Source organism: Neofelis nebulosa, chromosome 2 (assembly GCF_028018385.1).
Source record: "Neofelis nebulosa isolate mNeoNeb1 chromosome 2, mNeoNeb1.pri, whole genome shotgun sequence".
NCBI lineage: Eukaryota > Metazoa > Chordata > Mammalia > Carnivora > Felidae > Neofelis > Neofelis nebulosa.
This window is the reverse complement of record NC_080783.1, coordinates 94,661,600-94,684,321: the sequence shown is the minus strand read 5'-3', so window position 1 is coordinate 94,684,321 and position 22,722 is coordinate 94,661,600. Positions and strand designations below refer to the sequence as shown.

Sequence of the window (22,722 nt, the reverse complement as noted above, 5' to 3'; positions counted from 1 at the left end):
TGCAAATCTAATGATCCTATTTATTATTTATATGGCATTTCTTCTTCATAAATCTTCAAAAAATGAACCATGAAAATGATTTTTAATGTAGGCTTTGGGACTAATTTTCTGGAATATTCAAATTTCATAATATCATTCTGACCTGAATTGGCAGAAACTAGTAGTAATATATATAGTGGCCCATCAAAATTGCAAATTACTGATGAAAACCATTATTCCCATTGTACAATTTAACAAAGTCACAATAAAGCTTCCCCCCCCCCCCATTATTTAAAATAAAATTACTTACGGGATTTCTTGGGTCAGGCATGGTATAGAAAGGTCTGACAGCCAATGGATATTTATCAAGAATATAAAAATCTGTATCATACTATAAAAAAATGATTAAAATAAATTAAAAAAATTTTTAACCAAAGTAAAAATAAGGCTAACATTTTGGTAATTGTCTTTTTAAAAATAAGTTTTGTCTTCAAAATTACTATAATTACACTGTATATACAATAAATATTCTGCTTCTTTCAAGGAACATCTGTATCCTATGGTATTTTGCCATCATGTTATAAATTCCTCTAATAATTAATTTTTGGGAGCTTTTATTATTCAATAATAGTTCAAATATTGTTTTCTTTCTTTCTTTCTTTTTTTTGGATATGTAATCTCTTTGTAATTTCTTCCCCATTAAAAATTATGCTGCAATAAAGTGATTTTCATTCCTTTCCTTTGTTAATCTAATTTCAGATACAATTTAACTTTTGTTAAATTATTCTAAATCTCTTTGGGCTTTACAAAAACTATATTAAATCTATAAATTATATTAGGAAAAACTGGCATCTTTTACAATATTCATCTTCAAAAAAACCTCGATTATTTTCCCAATAATTTAAAATTTTGTACAGACATCTAAAAGAAATCTGGTAGTTTTCTTCAAATGAAAACTATAATTGAAATAAATCAGTAACATTAACATGAAGTTATGACATTTTTGTTAGAAAGAATAATTATTATATGATCCAGATTTAATGAAAAACAATCACATTTCAACGGTTTTGATGCTAACCATTTTGCTACAACTCAAGCACAGAGGGAAAGTCAATAGAGCTGACAAACCGGAACCAGCTCTGCTGAAACAGCACTTTAAAGGTGTAAACTCAATACTGCAGTTTCAGAAAGAAGTGAGCTCCCCAGTCAGTCTTGAGTACAACCAGCAGGAGGAGCTCAAGGTCTGTCTTCATTCACACACAATTCTTTGTATTTCTTGGAAGATCACACTAAATTCAGCTTTTATCTTCTTTCGAGTTTTAAAAAATGAGATAGGAAAGCAGCAGAGGCAGAAAAGAAAACTCATTCACCTTCAAGTCCCATTAATCAGTGAGGGTACTCAGAAAAGATTGTTTCTAAATAATTTCAAATCATCTTGAGGTCCTTTCTGACTAACCTGACAGTCTGATACAGATACTACTTTTAGGGATACCTCAGTACAACTTAGTACAAAAATCAAATAATGAGCTAATCAAACTTACTCAGCAAAGCTTGTCTGAATATTTTTTATTTCTCCAAGAATTAAAAAAAATCTATCAGCCTCCTTGGTTTCTTAATTTATTCTGGAATGTTAACATTCTGGAAGTCCCCCCTGCAACTGTTCTTTAGTACCAGATTTAGAAAAAGAAATCCAGCATGTAGTCCTACCTTTTCCTTCACCAAACGACCCAACAGTTTTTCATTTGGTGTACTGAAGAAGAAAACAAAACCAAAAAAACTCCATGAAATTAGATATTTAAAGATCAAATAGCAACTTTAAATAGTTTTAAGTTAATAAGGCACCTCTTCTATTTGAGGTTCTCAAAGGATAAAAAATGTGGACAAAATACATAATTGTCTATCCCGCTCTTTTTTAAAAAGGCAATTACAGTGACTTAACATTTAGTAGGTGCTACTCAAAAATATTTAAATAAAATGATAAACAGATTTAGTAATTCACAGATTCAGAAATAACATGGATGAATAATTTCCCACAATCATACATAATAAAAGTTCACTATAGCAACATAGGCTACATTCTTGCCATTAAGTAGTTCTACTTTAAAATCATCTCTTTTTTGTTACTCTTTAAGTTTATTTGTTTTGAGAGAGAGAAGGGGCAGGGAGAGAGCAGGGAAGCAGGGAAGGGGCAGAGAGAGGAGAGCGAATCCCAAGCATGCTACATGCTCAGTGCAGAGTGACGTGGGGCTCGATTTCACAACCGTGAGATCATGACCTGAGCTGAAATCAAGGTCAGATGCTTAACTGAATGTGCTGCCCAGGTGCCTCTAAGTTACTCTTTATCAAAGGTTTATAAAACAAAAATCAGTATTTCCAAGTCTTTAAAATTTAATAGTGTTATATAAACCTATTAAATTTCTATACCTAAGAGGCTGTTACTTTAGCTTCTATCCTATGTAAGAACAATTGCCAAAATAATCAAAAAAATATTGCTCAGCTTAAAATAATTACAGAATTTATAGTTTGCTTTAAAATGCAATCTAGCAACAAAGGAGATGCTTAAAGCCATAAGTGCGTATTACTGTTAAAGAAACAAAAATAAAGAGTTTTGAGCAAAATACGCTTAAAAAAAGCCCTAAAAAAGACAACCACCATCCCTTGCACTCCTACATCCGTACAAATTATTGTGAGGGGTTAAATATTTTAACTTAAGAACTTTTGAACAAAATATAAGTACCGTAGATAGTAACTGCTTTATTAAACCACATAATTTGCTTCAAAATTATAAGATATATGATGTGAATTTAGATAGCATAATACCATATACCAAATAAAGAACAGATATTTTTATAAGTTTGGAGATTGTAATTTTACGCCCTAATCCTGTGTGGTGATGGATTTAGACTGCTGTCTACCCTCTCTAACACAATGACTTAGAAAGAGAACTAACATATTAGATGACAAAATCATAGGCAGTAGTCACTATCTTTAAAGTGTTACAAATATGGGGTAGGTGGGGACAAAAAAATGGTCTTTATAAACAAAACTATCGAAGCTCAGGCAAACCACATCAAACAACATTTTATTTCAGATCACACATTAAACAAACCAGGATCATGCTCTATACCAAAGTTAATAAAACTGAGGTTTATTACCTGGGTGAAAAAAAGATCATCACTCATTAATATACTCATTCTTTCATATCTTAAATCTAATTTAGTAAAAATTTTAAAAAATCACAAAGTCAAACCTCAGATCTTCTTCATCTCCCATTTCGATTCCAGCTTCCCTAAGCATAGCTAATGCTTCACAATACTCCAGTCTTAAAGTTGGCTCCAAAAATTTGAATGGCTCACATGGGAATTGTTTATTCACTGTCCGAATTTCAGTTTGAAACCTATTTGTACAATGATGCAGTTAATAAAAAAATATATGAAGTGTTTTCTCCACAAGAGGTCACTGTGGCAACACATAAAAATTTTACTGATACTGATGAAATAAGGAGCATATAGTTCTATTCTTCTACACACTTGATATATATATTTTTTAAAACAAAGAAACATTTTTAACATTTCACAGGAGTCATTATATGTGCAACAATGAGGAAAGGGCAATCTGAGTAGGTTCAGTGGTGGTAGCAGTAGCAGCTCCATGGTCAGCCAAGTGTCTTCTTCAGGTGAACCACTCAGCCCCACAGACGCTTCTAGCTGTCTGGGGAGCCCATTCCCTAATGGCCGGCTGATGTAGACCCAAGAGTCTACTGCACGTACTCTTAGTTCTATGTGTTCTACTGATAACAAATTTTTAAATTCAGAGGTAGCTCAAAAGAAAATGCTTTTAGAGTAATGTTGTTTTGTGTAACATCAGCCTCAATACAAAAATTGCCTTGGGGGCTTTTAGGTTCTTCTGTAGTAGTGGCAACAGCTAAGAAAAAAAACACCTGGTAGGTGTTAAGAACCTATGTCATACAAAATCATTCTTTGAATCAGTGTATGCACCAGGAAACAGTGTTATCAACAAATTCTTTACGTTAAAGACAAAATTTAAATACTCAAAATATTTAACACCTTTCTCAGTCTCATCTTGTTTTGCCACCCCAGTGGTATTAAAGGATTAAAAACCATAACTTACACCAGTTAACGCTGTTAGTAATATAAAATACCCATTTTATGAGGCATTAAAAGGAGCTTTTTAATCCTTTAACACTTGTTATCATCAAGGTAGACCAAATTAATGAATAGTTATCTTCCCCCACCCCCATTATACTGTAAGTTTGTAAGTGCCAATTTCCCATTTTAATAACCACTATAAACACTTTAAACAACAGGCACAAGACAAATATTTACTGCAATTAATTGTGGAAGATCCTATTTTAGTAAGATTTAAAAAGCATATCTTTGCTATTTATGGATGAAATGATAGCTGGGATTTGCTTCAAAATAATAGGGGGTGGGAGAAATGGGTAAACAAAATTGGCCATGGGTTAACAATAGTTGAAACTGGGTGATGAGTACATGGGGGTTCATTAGGCCAATCTTTCTATTTTGTATGTGTCTTGAAATTTTATGTAACTAATAGGATTGAAAAGTATGTTTATATTCCATGAAAGCAGTAGAAATTAAAACATTATCATCTCCTGATTAGTCTTAAAGACTTTCATGGGAGCAATAAAGCTTAGCCATTGATTTATTAAAATCTTTTTTTTTTTTTAATGTTTTATTTATTTTTGAGAGAGAAAGAGAGTACAAGCTGGAGAGAGGCAGAGAGACAGGGAGACACAGAATCCAAGGCGGGCTCGGAGCTGTCAGCACAGAGCCCGATGTGGGGTTCGAACTTGTGAACTGGGATCATGACCTGAGCCAAAGTCGGACGCTTAACTGACTGAAGCCACCTGTGCACCCGATTTATTCAAATCGTGATGTAATAAGAAGGGTTAAGAAGATCCCAATAATTGATCTTTAATTTTTTTAAAAAATTTTTATTTTTGAGAGAGAGAGAAAGCACAAGTGGAGAAGGAGCAGAGAGAGGTGGAAACACAGAATCTGAAGCAGGCTCCAAGCTCTGAGCTGTCAGGACAGAGCCTGATGTGGGGCTTGAACTCATGAACTGTGAGATCATGACCTGAGCTGAAGTCCGATGCTTAACCAACTGAGCTACCCAGGTGCCTCCCCAAAATTGATTTTTAAATTGCCTTTCTTTGCCTTGGATATTAATCCCCATTCGTTTCTATTAATGGTAATACAAAAATATAACTACCAATATTTTAAAATACATTTGTATATTATTCTATGAGAAATAAGTACTAAGGATAAACATGAGAGGGACATGACACAAGCTAGGTAATCCAACTTAAAACTGACACAGAAACTTAAAATTACTAAATGACTTAATATAAAAAGGCTTTTCTTTCTAGGTTGCCACCTTAAGTCTACTTGAAAAAGTCTAGTGATGATGGTGTCTGAGTCTCTAATTTGTAAACAAAGATTTGATTAAACCCAAGGGCCCAATTCATGCTTGATCTGTTATTACAAAAACCAAAGTGGAAATTTTATATTCTAGTATTAAAGAGAGAAGATATCAAAACCCAAAATAAACAGACGTCAGAAACTTTCTTGAGTTATAAATGTGAAAAGAAAATGAGAAAAGCTCTGTTCCTTCACTGTAGTTTCAAATGGTATTTTATTTTATAAGGAAACATTAGTTGTCCCATAGATTATCTGAATGAAAATTGCTTTAAATAAACTGTACTGAAATGTTTCAGACAACTAAGTTTAAAAAAAAAAAAGGCTGTCTACAATTACGTAGTCATCAAAGTAACAATGCAATGCAGAGAACACCTGGAAAATATTGGTGCTTATGCTACAAGATTTTTGTAAGATCAATGATTAATTTAGACTTGCAATGGAGTAAATAAGACTCACAGTATTTTCTGAATCCCTTTTAAGTATCAATGACGCATATCCAAATACATCAACAATTAACAGTTAAATCAGTACTCTTCAAATAAAAACTTCAAATACAGTCCTTTGTCAGTTATCAGAGCATTAGATAAATCTACTCTAGCCTAATATTTAAGTACTGTTTCAAATATGGAGAAAGGAAAAAAAAGACTCTTGATCTTACTAAACTTATTTTCCATTTTCTTTTCCTATTTTCTCGGTGTTAAACATCATCACAAGTAAACAACTTTCAATGACCTTTAAGGGAGAAACTATTTGCCACTTTAGAGGGTATACCTAATGTGAACATTTTACATAATTCAATTTTTTGAACATCCTGAACATGTTTATTAACTTTCTATAAGATTCTTATCAGCACATTATTATTATTACCACTACCAGTTTGTTAATAAACTGTTATAAAGGTAATATAGGTTGCATTTCTTTCAGACATTCAGGATGTAACATAAAGGGAAAAATATAGTTAGGTTGGTTCACAATCTGGTAAACTTCCCCACCAAAATGAGGTTAACTAGCTGAAGTCCAAGCTGACTTGGATCTAGAAGTACTAGTTTGAAGTATACATTTTTTCAATAATTAACTACTGATCATCTAAGTGGCAAGTGCTCTCCTCCGTGTGTGTGTGTGTATATATATATATATGTTTATATATATAGCTTTACACGTTTCAATTCATGAATTGCTTTATTTTGAAGAACTCAAACTGATTAGACATTAAGTCCACATAGGGATATAAAATATGTTTTTACCTTTCTTGGAGTCCTTTGAATATTTGTACTAAGGTGTCAGCAATTTCTTCCACAACTTCATGGTAATGGTAATTAAAAGCCATTTCAATGTCCAAACCAACAAATTCAGTTAGATGTCTGTGGGTATTTGAGTCTTCAGCTCTGAATACTGTAACATTAATAAAAGAAACAAACAGTAAATGGAAATTTTGGGAATTTGGAAATTTTGGGACTTAAACATAAAATTTTATTTACTAGTACTCAAATGGTATGATTTTCATTATCATTATAGGGTTTTGGAAAGACTTTTGATAAGCCATCTGTTTCAGCATTCTCTTGGACAGCAAGTTCATTATCAACTCTTAAAATCATGTAGTAAAAGCTGTAACAAATGTAAATTAATAAATGAGGCTCAGGAGAATCCCGAGGGAGTGCAAGATCCTGAAGAGCCTTCTCAGTAATTAAAAATAGGTCCAACAGTGAGTTCTTCTCAATTTTATTAAAACTTGACTCAAGCTAAATGAAATTTGTAAAAATGAAATAACATTATATATATTCTAGCCATTACCTCAGTCCAGCTCTTATTGTCCACACTGTACTGTCCTCCTTTCCCAGTCTTCCTGACTCGAGCTCTGCTCCATCTTTTCTACAAATATTCCTATAACACATCCTTGCTCAGTAATTAACTAATTATCTACTGATCATCAATGGTTCCCAAATGGTGACTGAATGACAAAAAATCTAAAACCTTTATGTTTTTATAATTTAATCTTACCCTATATTTTCCATTTCTTCTTAACACTAACTAGTCTTATTTTTTATTTTCTCCCATGCTCTTTACTCATTCTGCTTCTGCTAACTAGAAAATGTAGTCTGTCCTTAAAGCCCACTTCAGTTTGCATTCTCTTTTCTGGTAACTCTAGCAAATTCCATCTTCTCCCTCTTTTTACACTATCTATACTACATAATTAACACCAATCTGCTGATTGTACACAGCACAATCTGATTATTCACTGTGAAAATCAGTTGATTATTCCCTGAGACTGCAATATGTATGCATGTCTTATTCTGTCTGGGGAGCAGGGACAATGTTTATTCCCTTGTCACTCAAAACATGGTCTGCAAATCAGCAGCATCAGCAGTACCTGGGAGCTTGTGAGAACTGCAGAATCTCAAGCCTCCCTCTAGACCTAACGGTCAGAATCTGTATTTTAACAAGATCTTCAAGTGATTCATGTGCACATTAACATTTGAGAAGTGCTGGTTGATTTTTCTTTTATGTACATGTTATCTAGCACAAGGCTATGTATGCAGCATACATTTAAAAAATTAGTTAATAAATCCAGAAAATTAACACAATTAATGCACTTGCCAGTTTCTAACAGCAGGTATTTAATTTTTATTTAGCTACCAAAAAACTTATATATACAAAATAACTTGGTAAGTTTTACAGAATGAAGCAAAGCTGGTTTTTGCTTATAATCCACTTTATTAAATAATCTGCCACATGATTATGTGTCCATGCTTAACTTTAAGCCAATATTTCTTAAAAACTATGTCAACATAACCAAGTAAATATCAGATATTTCTTGTTAATAAATTCTAATGGACTTTATAGCACATTCTCAATACTAAGAACAGTACAAACAATAATACTAAAATAGAACAGCTCTGAAATAAAATTGGTAGCAGAGTATACAGAGGTACATTTGTAAGCTTACAACAGTAGTAAGGGGTTATCAAGGACAACAAATTACATTTTTCAAAAGATCGCAACTACTTGTTCTTTAGTGTTCATGGAGAGTTGAGAGTCCAAACAGGAGCTAATTACACCTAAATAATAATAAATAATATACTCCGGTATATTTCAGAGGGCATATATTATCAAAGCATGCATTTTTAAAATGAGATCTTCCTAGGCAAACATTTTCTTCAGCAAACTTCTGTAGGGATATCAAATGGTTATGCATCTATTCACATAAGCGATGTTCAACTACTTAAAGAACTATTGAGCATACAATTTTGTGGGGGGGGGGGGGAATTTCTACCTAAGCACATTGTCTTTTTTCCCTAAAAGTCTAGTGGCTCCCCCCCTCCAAAAAAAATTGTTTTAAAGTTTATTTCTTTCGAGAGAGAACAAGATAGAGTGAGTGTGAGTGAGCTCACCAGCAAGCATGGGGGAGAGACATGAGACAAGAGACAGAAACAAAGAATCCCCAGCAAGTTCTGGCTGGCTGTGAAGCCCAACCTGGGGACTCAAACTCAGGAACTATGAGATCATGACCTGAGCCATAATCAAGAGTCAGATGCTTAACCCACTAAGTTACCCAGATGCCCCAAGTTTTTAAAGTCTAGTGTTTACATAGCCAACATATAAAAGGATTTAAGCTTTCAAAATGTCTGTACCTAGAGGCACCTGAGTGGCTTAGTCGGTTGAGTGTCCAACTTCGGCTCAGGTCATGAGCTGATGGTTTGTGGGTTTGAGCCCTGCATCGGGCTCACGGCCATCTGTGCAAAGCCTGCTTCAGATCTTCTTTCCCCCTCCCTCCCCATCCCCTGCTTGCATGCTCTCTCAAAAATAAAATAAACATTAAAAAACAACAATAATAAAATATCTGTATGTAAAATGTGTTCCTAAAACCATAACTACAGTACAATTAATAAATTTTGAGAAAACCATAACCACCAACACCTTACCTGGTCCAATACAGAAAACCTTCTCAAAATCAGCACAAATACACATTTGCTTGTACAGCTGTGGGGACTGGGCCAGGTATGCATTATTTTTAAAATAGGACACAGTAAATACATTGGCTCCTCCTTCACTGGCAGCTGAAATGTAAACATTTTTGTTATTATAAATAACTGTGAGCTTATCAATGCAAAGTTCTAGTAAAAACAGTTTACATACTTTTGGTTTAAGTATTTCACTCAAAAAAAAAAAAACTGGAAAATCAAAAATTGCAGAGAAACCATAGTCTATGTAAGTCTTATACCTGGTTCTAAACAGTTCATATTTAGATCAGATTTACTTCTTTGGCTATCCCTTCATTTTGCTTTTTTGGATATATACACTCCCTTTATGCATCAATTTCAAATCTATTAAAGCTACTGTAGAAGGCCAAAATATTTTTTAAAAAAGGAGAAGATATTCTTAATGATTCTATCTTAATGATTGTATTCTATCAAGAATACAATGTTCAATTCTTGATTTATAACTGCCATTTGTAATACACTTTTTAGTGTTATTTAAGCAACTTAAAAAGAGTTAAATGATTAAAATAAAGTTCTCATATAAGAATGAAAATTAATGAGATTTTCTAACTTGTAGTATTTAGTAGTATTACAATGCAGTTTATACAAAACAAAATTGCAATACCAATTTAGAAAGAAACCTACATAATGAAAGTAGTTTCTAGTGCAACGTATGTAACAACAATCTTGTTTCATGTGCTACTGCCTAATTTTATAATCACTACCACATAATGACTTCTGAAAGGAGATGTTGTATTATTGGTGTCAGTGATATGTGACTGCTGCTATATAGCAGTCTTCAAAATAAAAAGTCTCATAGCAATAAACCTTAAGAGATAGTCGGGATTCTCAAATTAAAAAAAATTAATATTAAGCAGCTTGGGGAGAGCAAATTTATTTTTAAAAATTAAGAGAAATCTCTTAAAGCATACCTGAGATAATTTTAGGAGTCTGGATCTCCACAAAACCCTTGTTAATTAGAGTTTCTCGGAAAAGCTGGCAGATACCAGACTGGAGACGGAAGACTGCCTGACTAGTTGATGTCTAAAAGACAACAATAAAATCTAATGAAATCAATTCCACACATTAACTGAGATGGAGTTATTTTCTAATCAGGCCACCTGCCTGGAAAGTTCACAGAGGAAACACTTCATTGTATGAGAGAAAAGTTAGGTCAGATGACAATTAGTATAAGGATATATTTTTCATATTACAGGAGAATGGCAATTTTGCCTTTTAAAATCTCCGATGTCTCCAACTCGACTTTGCTGAGAGTCTATAAGAGATTAGAGAGTAGTTTAGACATAAACTAAGACGCTCAAAAGATTTCAAGTACACAATACTTTCCAAAATGTGAAGTCAAAGTAGGGGTTAAAAATGTGAATGCTTACAAGGGCCAGACAAATAACATAAATGGAATAAATGAATGACACTTCCTGAGTGGTACAGGGCATAGTAGAGGACATAATGCCCCGTCTGGAGTGCTAGGTAATGTTGCCATGCCACAGTATTGCCAGATTTACTTCCCACTTTTTAAGAAAAGCCATCTTCATTTAACGTGCAAATCCCTACTTTAAAACAGTAGCAGTGAATTTAAATGAAAAAAAAAAAAAAAAAAAAAAAAAGATACCCAAGAAAAAAACTACTGGGGCCAAATTCTATAGGCACAACCAAAAACTTGTGGGAATACATAGCATGGACAAATAGAGTTTGATGTCTAACTACTGTGGCCAAAATTATGAAAAACCTGAGGTTTCTAGGCAGTATCAAGGACTTTTGATTATTGTTACAGCCTCTTCTATAGAGACTACAGATGAAAATAAAAAAGGAAGTGGGACAAATAAAGCAAATACTCAGGGGAAATGTTAAGAGTGTACAATAAAGGTAGACCCATATGATTGCAGAAAAGTTGAAAAGAACTCTTAAGGTGACAAAGAATTTAAGCTTTAGGTAGAATATTTAAGGAGGAAGATGTGGTCAAAACATACAGAAAGATGACACTGGTTTTACTACAATAATGAAACCATTGAACTCTTTCACTTGCAACCAAACCAGAAAGGGAAACAGAAGACCTATGAGATTACTAAATAAACCACAAGGGCCAACTACTTCTTTTATTAATTCTGTGCTCAGATCAAATTCAAAGGATTGAGGCATTAATTACTAATCTCTACCTGGTCATTCTAAAATGTGCATACAATTTCTTGCACAATTTTGTAGTGATATTAATGGTTATGTTCTTACTTACTAACTTGTCAAAAACAGGTATCACTTGGGAGCAAACCCATTTATTGGCTTCATGTTCCTTTGTCATTTTAAAATAATGCAAGTCAATATCCCATGAATTACTGCTCCACGGTCCTTGTGCCTGCAATTCTTTTTAGGGGAAGGGTCAGTCAGTCAGTCAGTAAGGTACATTGCTTTCTGTATTGTCATATGTATAGGCAATGAGTTTTATAAACTTGAGACATGTATGGTATCCCTGCCCACCTTGATTTTGGTACAATCATGTCACTTAATAAATAAATGAGGCATACCCTGAGATCAATAACTCTGTTGTCTAATCTTGTATCCTGGTTAACAGTAGCTCTTCCTTCCTAAAAAAAGATGAAAAAACAGATTTTACTAATTTTTTTAATAACACAACAACACTTTAAGAAGCCATGCTTACTTTTAAGTGAGAATAGGTGTGCTTATGTGTGTTAATATTATACCCCCAAATCAGAATTCTGAGAAACAAGAAGCAGGGCCAGAGAGAAGTTACTGTTAAAAGAGACATGGAAAGAAGAGAAATGTGAATGAACAGAGGTCAATGCTTTCTTCACATCTCACATTGCCTCAAAGCCTTGCCTCATTACTGGGACATGAGAAGAACTAACCACCTGTGCCTTTATTGATTCCTGGATATTACCTGCTAAAGACTGAAGGAACAGATAAAAGCTGATGGAGTAGTGGGTCTCAAAGTACGTTCTGGGCACCACTAAATGTCCCAAAGACACTTTCAGGAGTCCATGAAATCAAACCTATTTTTCACAATGACACATTTTCACTCTGTACTGAGTTTTTCTAAAGTTTCATGATGTGTGCTTTCACAACAGAATAAATGCAGAGGCAGGTAAGAGAATTTAATTGTTGCCTATTAAGTCAGACATTATAAAGATGTGTAGACACGTAAGACAATGTCACTCTTGCCACAAAATTCTTTTTTGTTTTTGAAAATATTTTTCAAAAAAGTTATTTTTGTCATTCATATAAGATTATTATACATAAATACATGATATTACTGTTATTTTTAAAGAATTAATACTGAAAAATTTCCTGTTTTAACTTCTAATACTGCAAAATATTGACAGATATACCTACGAATATAAAAGTTTGTGGGGGCAATTATTTTTAGGAGTGTAAAGGGATCTTGAGATTAAGAAGTTTGAGAATTGTTGATGTAAAAGTAAATTTAGATAAAAAATGAAGCTCAAATCAAATCACAGATATCTTCACACAAAAGTAGTACATCAAGTTTTCAATGTTTTGTAAACTAAACATACAGAGGAAGCACAGTATTTCAAAAATATAGTTTTAACCTCTTCTCCTTCCACCTCAGGCCGAACAGCATCATCCAGCTGCAAGGGCAGGCGGGGTTCAGCCAAACTGATCACATAAATCTGAAAGTGAGAGATTACCAAAAATATCATGAAGCACACAAAACCTGTTATCTTTGCTTTAAAAAAATCTGCAGTTGACTTAAATATGAAGGTATGTTTGCATACATCTTAACTGAAACTACTTGCTAAGAATCAAACAAAGATGTACATATTTTTTCACCTATAAAATGGGAATATTTCTTGTTAACATCCCTATGTTGTTGGAACAATGAGATAACACATATATTAACACTTTGTAAACACTAATATGCCTACCAATATGACAAATAAGTACTAACTGGAGTCAAGGGGCCTCAACTTAAGGCTTTGCTTTGTCACATAAAAGCTGTTGTTAGGTTGGGGCGCCTGGGTGGCGCAGTCGGTTAAGCGTCCGACTTCAGCCAGGTCACGATCTCGCGGTCCGTGAGTTCGAGCCCCGCGTCAGGCTCTGGGCTGATGGCTCGGAGCCTGGAGCCTGTTTCCGGTTCTGTGTCTCCCTCTCTCTCTGCCCCTCCCCCGTTCATGCTATGTCTCTCTCTGTCCCAAAAATAAATAAAAAACGTTGAAAAAAAAAAAATTTAAAAAAAAAAGCTGTTGTTAGGCAAATCATTTAACCTCAGAGCTTCAATATCCTACTCTGTAAAATAAGGTCTGCAATGAGAATCAAATGGAGTAATGAATATGAAAACATTCTGCTCTTTTGTGGGAGCCATTAAACAAATGTGTTATTATCACTGTTAATAGCATTTGGCATTTCTACCACTAGGACCAAAGTCAACCCAACCCTGCTGTACATCTCCTCCCTTTTCTCATTCTTTTCCCAAATATCCCTTCCTTACTTTATATCTCATTTCTTGCTGCTCTTCTGGGTTGGAAGCCACCACAGAAGGTATTCTTTTATGGTGTTAAAATTCCTTTTTATTTGTTAAATTCATTCACATTAATTGTACATTTTAGCACTAAAAAGCAGTTAGGTCATAAAGAATGAGCTAGGGTTTTTTTGGCTACTCTTAAAAACATGTTACCCTATTAGTTACTCCCAACTAAGCCTGGAAAACCTGTTAAAGCACAAAAGGGAAAGAGACCTTATTTAGTTAATTCAGGAAAGGAAATCATATTCTTCCACTCAGTAGATCGCATTTAGCACTCAGCTCAGACTCTTCAAGAAAAAGTGTCAGAAGGATACTCCAGTCCTCCTTATAGTAAAATAGATTTGTCACCACCTCTATACTCAAGTTACAGTGTTTCCCTTTGATGAGTTAACAGAAACGTGATTTCCCATGCAAAGCTGGAGAATGGAACAGCTACTCCTTCTACTTTTATAACTAGTAGAAATTCACTTCATCAGGTTGTGAGTACTATGATCCCCATAACTTCACAGTGCTGGAAGAAAGTATGTACTCACTAACTGCTGGCTGAATAAATAAATAAATGATAGGAAAGAATCAGTGCTTCTTATAAGATCCTTTTTAGGATATGATACTTTATACTTTGTGAGATACTTTATAATTATTTCCATTAAAACAAAATTTGTAAGCTTTTTAGGCTTTATATTTCTCATTAACATTTATTAAGTATTGAATGCTAAATATTAGAGTATTTTAGTGTTTTGAGTTTATATTTTGAGAGAGTGAGTGCATGCATACACACAAGTAGGAGAGGGAGAGAGAGAATCCCAAGCAGGCTGTGTGCTGTCAGCACAGAGCCTGATGCAGGGTTCAATCCCACAAATCCCATGATCCCTCAGATCATGACCTGAGATGAAATCAAGAGTCAGAAGCTTAACCAGCTGAGCCACCCAGGAACCCCAGGTAACTAGAATATTTTGGAAGTACATTTACTTGCTGTATTCACTAAAAATTTTTAATTAAAGTATTGAAAAAGAAGTGTTACTTGGAAGATAGGAGGTTGTTTTACTTGGTCAGCATACCCTTAGGTTGGTTTGCTTTTACTAGGTTACCTACTTCTTGGTGGGCTTAGTATGAAATGAAGCTTACACAAAGAGAACATAGTAATCTGACAAGTCAGTAATAAATATAAGATTTTTTAAGTCTTGAAGTGTTCCCATGACGACTCCAGTTAAATACAACCTAGTACTCCCAAATTAGTGTGCATGTATGAGTCTTTCTGCATCTGTCAGTCTCCCTGACTGCTCTCTTACACATGCTCACACACATACAAACACACATACAGGGGTGAGAATGGGAAGGATCTACTCCTTAAGAAAAATTTAATGATGCATATTGTAGATACAAACTAGGCCTGGACCTGAGAACTGCAGGTTCAAAACTGCAAGGTTATTTCAAAAGTACTAAATATGTTTGAGTTCACTTATAGTATTTAAAAAAAAAATTTTTTTTTTAACGTTTATTTATTTTTGAGACAGAGAGAGACAAAGCATGAACGGGGGAGGGGCAGAGAGAGAGAGAGAGACACAGAATCGGAAGCAGGCTCCAGGCTCTGGGCCATCAGCCCAGAGCCCGATGCGGGGCTCAAACTCACGGACCGTGAGATCGTGACCTGAGCCGAAGTCGGATGCTCAATCAACTGAGCCACCCAGGCGTCCCAATTTTTTTTTTTTTTTTTTTTTTTCACTTACAGTATTTTAGAAGTCAATGGTAATGAACACTTCTAGTTTTTTTGTCCAAGAACAAAATGAATGTGGGGTAAATCTTGTATGAAAGAAGTTACTGCTAGAATGTAAAAACAACACAGTTTTGCCTCTTTTGATTTCTCTATACTGTATATTATCAGAAATATGATGACAATAAGGAAATATAATCATTAAGAGTTAGTGTAATTAATCAACCATTAGAAGTTATTATAAGAAAGTTCACAGTAAAGTAAATGCATAATAGCTTTTCAGACATGTTTTATATATTTTATATTTTTTAATATTTTTCCCCATGTGACTGTGGCAGATTGCAAAAATGGCTCCAATAATTCCTCAGGCTCCTGATTACATACCTTTTTTCAAAGATCCTGCCTTTCTTCCCATCAAGAGGTGGCATCTACTTCTCCATCCCTTAAATCTAAGTTTTTTCATGTGACTTGCTTTGACCAATGACATATTTAGCAAATGTGATACAAGGAGAGGCTTGAAAAGTGCTTACACACTAGGGCTTTCCTCTCTTGCTGCTGGGAACCCTTCTGGCACCATGCCAAGAAGACTGGGCTAGTCTGCTGGATGAAAAAAGGCCACAGGAAGAGATGTCCCAGAAATATCAGTAGGCCCCGTTGTTGTCATGCAGAGCAGATGAGCCATCTCAGATCGATGACCCTAACTGCCAGACATACGGAATCATGAGCAAATAAATACTTTTAAGTCCCTAAATACTGGGATGTGGTTTGTCATAATAAAAGCTAACTGATTCAGTAATCAATTTATAAAACTCAGTATTTTACACATCAACTCTAATTAAGAACATATAGATTTGACATGATTGTAAGAACCATTTAAATCTATTTCTGTACACAATTTTATATTTTGAAAAAAGTTACCTTTTGAACATGTAACTCTACATCTTGCTGTGTACAGCTTCCAATTTTTTGATTCACTTTTCTCACAACACCTTCTATGTCTACGATACTCTCTTTGTTGATGCTGTCAAAAGAAAAAATTTTCAACTTTAATCATCTCATCAGAGGTGTCAGAATTCATTTGGTGTTTCAACAGTAAAGCCGAATATATTAAACTCTTCTTTAATACAGTAAGCCACCTGAGATAAAGTCAGTCTATTTAACCTACTTACAATAAGCTATTATGTAGCACACCTTGTGAGATTCCTTGAAGAGATGATTTTCTAGATGCCATAATTTAGTTACCATTCGTAAAATACTCTGAACATAAATGGCAACAGGACTAGCACTGAATTGTGAAAAGTAGAAAAAAGTCTTTCAATTATTCATTAAAGAACATTTCCCTTCCTATAGTTGAAATTTACAAACATCAGCATTTCCTATAAGGAGAGGCATGGGCTTCAATTAATGCAATTATTGGTATGTAATGGAATTAAATAATAAAAGAAGGTAAACTGAAAATATTTCAAGGTAATAAAAAGAAGTTAGGTTGCAGCAATTAAGCCCTCATTGCCTATAGTTTCTGAGTACACACTGTCATTGGAATTATGGCAGACAGCCTATAGGATTGTGCAATCCCATTTAAGGATGTCTATATGAAGCTCAATATACATTAAATGGGTCTCCTATGCAGTTTAATTTTATAACAAACTTGAATTCTGAACATAAGACACTCAAATTCTGAAATATAAAATAGATGAGGTAGATTATTGAACTCACCAACTGATTATTTTTTGATCTCTAGTAATAACAAAGGGAGAAAGGGTATAATCCCAAATGGTGGTTCCTGTACAAAATGTACCAGTTTTACTTTTGTGTGTATTATTGTGCTGACAGAATGTATCATAATATATTTGTGGAAAAGGATTAAGATTTAACTTTCAGTTCTTGGAGAGTGATGTGGAGAACATCATGGTGGCTCAACTGGCCAAAACTATCAATGTAAAACTACCAATTAAAACTCTTTGGGGGGGTAACTGGAGCTGCTGAAGTAAGGTGAAAAGAGAAGGAAGGAAGAAAAATGCTAGATAACTGGGAGAGAGTGGAGTTCCTGACATAGCTGGCATAATACAAAGGGCAAACATGTATCAGGAAAATCTGTTCTGGACTCAACTGTTTATCTGCTATGTCATAAGCCCCAGTTACCTTTTATATTAACCTTTCATGGCTCAAGTTCCAACCTAGAATCCTGCAGAACAAATTACAAGAATCTAAACAAAACAAAAGAAAAAAAAAAAAAAGAGAGAGAGAAAGAAAAAAAAAAAAAAGACAAGATTTAACTTTCACAAGAAAACTCTATTTATTCTGATAAGGAATTGGGTCCTTAGTAGTTGTAGTGCCATTTGACAAGATTCCAGAAATCCAACAATCCTTATTTTACCCACGAGAACACCACAATCCGTTTCAATGAACGTTTGCTCAGGGTTGGAAGGGATCAAAATGAGGATAATAGGAGCAAAGTGGTGAAGAAAGGAAGAAAAATTTTCCTTTTTTCACTTTACCATACTGCTTAGAATCCTATTGTGTCTGATACCAACTTTAAAAAAACAAACCAACAGCATACATATTTATTGCACTCTCTTAAGTCTCCTGCACTAGAACTAGTACCTAATACTAGCTAAAATCTTGTGCATTGAAGAAACTCAGAATTTATTGTGGCATACTGTTAAAGGGTTTTCTAACACTGGCAATCTAGGGTCACTGAATCTTCCTTCAGTGTGATTTCCACCTACCAGTCACTTCTGTTTGCATGAGTAAACTTGATACAGGCTTCGTGAGAATTCTGTTGCTTATCTTACACGTCTCCATGAGGAAGGCTTTTCGTTACTGATCACATTGTGCTTCATTGAGTAACCTGTCCAGCCCCAACTAGAGCTCCACTCTGCCACATTCCTGTTATGATCCTGGCCCTTTTGGGTCATCCCCTTGACTCCTTAGTCAGAAAATCTTCTTCAAGCTTACTCAAGTTAAACTACTCTCAAGATTGAGCACTAAGCTAATATCCTTTCAGAAAAAAAGCTGGGGTGTGATCAGACACTCTGCCCTACCTAATGGTCCAATTAAAGAAAACAAAATTTTCTTTCTCTCTCAAAGGTACCAGATGGCTTCTTCTATCCAGGACCTGAGACTTGTAACTAAGTCTAAGTCTACCTTTAGTACTTTATTTAATTCAGCAATATTATATGATAAAATACTTGAAGAGCTAGAGAAAAAAATAACCACCATTTTAAGCATCATTTCTAGTACCAAACAACTCACAAAAAGGACTTCTGAAAACCTAACTTAATTCTTAAACTAGGGCCAAAGATAAACTTCTATCACAAATTAGTCTACTGAACCAATCAGAAAGAAGGTAGAATTAACCAGATACAGAGGATGCTTATAATTTTTTTTTTGCCTTTCCAATCTCAGTATTTTCTTATTATACCTAGCAGCTATATGCTGTTAACAGATGCTCTTTAAATACTCTTTATTATTACTCTTTTGATACTATTAACACCATTCCATGATTTTTTAAAACCTTGGATAATTTAGCCCTACTACAGCTACATCCATATCTATATCCATCTAACCTTATTTATTTGTAGACACGAATGAACTCAGTGTAAAATACATTAAAACAAAACAAAGAGTCAAATTTGTAGAGAACAATCAGACCAGAACTTTCTAGTCAGCATTAATAAAGGGTTATAGAGGGTTTTACGTGTATGTATGTATATAACTAGAGTCAATGGAAGAGGGATAGGAATCTTTGAATAAGCTACTGCTAGTAGAAGGAGGATATTCTACTTTTAGAAAAAGTCTAATTTATATGATTTTAACTGATATTGTATGTTAAGATGGCTTAATACTTTATAGTATATACAGTATAGTTTGCTGTCATATAGAGACCCTATTAAGGTTTCAACTTTACATTTTGAAACTAATATACCACTGTATCTTATTTTGAAAGAGGAGTATGTCTAACAGACAACTAAAAGCCTTGGGTTTTTAGAGGATATGGCAGGAAAAAAATCCACGGTGGAAAGCAGAGGAACTCCTGGGAACTATTTGATTGTAGAAGAAATGGATGAAGTAAATTAAACACATCTTTCGAAGAGCTAAGTCAGCTATTTTTATTATTATCACCACCTCCCAACACACATTACTACTGTGCTGTGTTCTGCACCTCTTCCATTTTCCAACTACCCTTCTGACCCTGCTTATAGTCACTCTACAAATAAGTTAAATTAGTTATAGCCTTGATATTAAAAATACCCTAATAAGGCTATCCTGTTCATGTTATCCACTAGAAACTGCCAACAATCAATTTAATAGTTTACTTCTTTTTTTAAAAAAAATTTTTTTTTAATGTTTTATTTTTTATATTTGAGAGAGAGACAGAGAGCGAGTAGGGGAGGGGCAGAGAGACAGAGACAGAATCTGAAGCAGGCTCCAGGCTCCACGCTGTCCGCACAGAGCCCAACGCGGGGCTCAAACTCACAAACCGTGAGATCATGACCTGAGCCGAAGTCGGACGCTCAACCGACTGAGCCACCCAGGCACCCTTAATAGTTTACTTCTAACTTAAATTGTTTTTAGAAAATAAAATTTTAAAGAGCATCATTCTTTATATCAAGTATTTTATAAAAATATTTTGATTGGCTATCAAGTTATTTTTTATTTTATTTTATTTTTTTTAAAACTTTTTTTTTTAACGTTTATTTATTTTTGAGACAGAGAGAGACAGAGCATGAATGGGAGAGGGTCAGAGAGAGAGGGAGACACAGAATCCGAAACAGGCTCCAGGCTCTGAGCTGTCAGCACAGAGCCCAACGCGGGGTTCGAACTCACGGACCGTGAGATCATGACCTGAGCCGAAGTCGGACGCTTAACCAACTGAGCCACCCAGGCGCCCCTCAAGTTTTTTTTTAAACAAATGATACAATGTATGAATAACTCAATTATAAAACATGCAACTTCGGAGAAAAACAAACAGTACTCAGGTATCTGAAGGAATAAAATCCCATCTTTCTACCACGACTGCCATATAGTTTACTACTTAGGGCCTCACCAATAACCTCAGGGGCACTTTTATTATCTGTAGTTGTTATCTTGAGTATCAATTTTCATAACTATATTATCTAAAAAGCAACAAACTAAAATAGATGCTCATAGTAATGGCCCTGTCATTAAAAAAACTAAAAACTGGGGGTGCCTGGGTAGCTCAGTCAGTTAAAGGTCCGACTCTTGATTTCAGCTCAGGTGATGATCTCACAGTTCATGAGATTGAGCCCCATGTCGGGCTCTGTACTGACAGATTCTCTCTCCCTGGGGTTCTCTCTCCCTCTCTCTCTCTGCCCCTCCCTCCCCCAAACCTTAAAAAGGAAGAATGTGTAAAAAAGACTTCAAAGATTCTGTTAAAAAATTGTTAGAACAGTTTCAGTACTTGAAGGAGGTAAGCTTCATAGTCTAAAATAATGTACTAATGAGTAATGCCTTACTCTTCAATGTTGCCAAAACATTTTTAAAGTTCTTAGCTTATCTCTGTAGTGCACTGAATTCTTACTCTTAAGTCTTTGCTCCCCTATGGTAAGTATTCATCCACACCTTTGCCATGGCTTCAAAGTATACAGAAAGTACTTCTTTGTCTTGTGGCTTTGGGTTTGGCCATATGAGTTGGTTTATATGTCAGTAGATATGATGCCGGTAAAGGTTTGAAATGCACTTGTGCGGCTGAACTTGCCCTTTAGCATTCCTGCTTTTCTCCATAAGATCATCCCTAAAGATCATTCCTAAAAGGAAACTGAGAAACACAAGGAGCAGACCAGGACACAAACCACAGCTTCAAAACAAGCCTAGATGAGCTGAGCTTTAGCTCAAATATAAGAGCAAGAAATCAAGGTTTATTGTTGTATGCTGCCGAGTTTTTAAAAAAGTTTTTTTTTTAATGTTTATTTTGAGAGACAGGGAGAGAGTGAGAGCATGCAAGTGGGGGAGGGGCCGGAGGGGGTGCAGAGGATCCAAAGACGGCTCTGCACTGACAGCAGAGAGCCCCAAGCGGGGCTTGAACTTGTGAACCACGAGATCATGACCTGAGTCAGAGTTGGACACTCAACTGACTGAGCCACCCAGGTGCCCCTAAAAATTTTTTTACTGTTGGTAAAGCATACAGTACATAAAACTTACCATTGTAACCACTGTTAGGTGTTTAATTCAGTGGCACCACCACCACTATCCATTTCTAGAACTTTGTTATCATCATATAACTCTGTACTCATTTAAACAATTAACTCCCCATTTACTCCACCCCTCCCCCCAAGCATAGCTACTGGTAACCTCTATTCTACTTTCTGTCTGTATGAACTTAACTACTCTAGGTACCTCAGGTATGTGGAACCATGATATCTGTCCTTTTGTGTCTGACTTATTCCACCCAGCACAGTGTTTTCAAGGTTCATCTATGTTATAGCTTGTATCAGAACTTCATTCTTTAAGGCTGAATAAAATTTCATTATATGTACATAAAACATTTTATTCATACATTCCTGTGCTGATGGACATTTAGGTTGTTTTCCATTTGGGTTATTGTGAATAATGTTGTTATGAATAATAGCATACAAGTATCTGTTTGAGGCCTTGCTTTCAATTCTTTTGGGTATCTGTCTAGAAGTGGAATTGCTGGATCATATGATAATTTTATGTTTAACTTTTTGAGGAACCACCATAGTTTCCACAGCAGCAGTGCCATTTTACACTTCCACCAGCAACGCATGAGGGTTCCAATTTCTCTACATCCTCACCAACACTCATTATTTTTCTTTTCTTTTCTTTTTTTTTTTTTTATAACAGTCTTCTCAATGGGTATGAAGTGATATCATTGTGGTTTTGGTTTGCATTTCCCTGATGACTAGTGATACTGGGCATCTTTTCATGTGCTTATTGGCCATATGTATATCTTCTTTAGAGAAATGTCTATTCAAGTCTTTTGTCCATTTTGGAACTGAGCTGTTGTTATAAGTTATTGGAGTTTTTATATATTCTGGATATTAATTCTTTATTAGATATATGATTTACAAATATTTTTTCCCATTCTGTGGG

At 34.8% G+C, this 22,722-nt stretch overlaps 1 protein-coding gene across 3 annotated transcripts in view; it reads right to left on the bottom strand.

Annotated features, from left to right (window-relative positions):
- The window catches only part of DARS1 (aspartyl-tRNA synthetase 1), a 64,791-nt gene that overhangs the window by 4,909 nt on the left and 37,160 nt on the right, over window positions 1-22,722 (bottom strand). For all 3 annotated transcript variants that reach the window (XM_058715430.1, XM_058715431.1, XM_058715433.1), the window contains exons 5-13: window positions 16,564-16,666; window positions 13,003-13,083; window positions 11,959-12,018; window positions 10,354-10,465; window positions 9,365-9,499; window positions 6,689-6,836; window positions 3,230-3,376; window positions 1,687-1,729; window positions 290-370 (exon numbers count right to left, since the gene is read on the bottom strand). In XM_058715430.1, coding sequence (XP_058571413.1) covers window positions 290-370; window positions 1,687-1,729; window positions 3,230-3,376; window positions 6,689-6,836; window positions 9,365-9,499; window positions 10,354-10,465; window positions 11,959-12,018; window positions 13,003-13,083; window positions 16,564-16,666 — 910 coding nt within the window. The remainder of the gene's footprint in view (window positions 1-289; window positions 371-1,686; window positions 1,730-3,229; window positions 3,377-6,688; window positions 6,837-9,364; window positions 9,500-10,353; window positions 10,466-11,958; window positions 12,019-13,002; window positions 13,084-16,563; window positions 16,667-22,722) is intronic.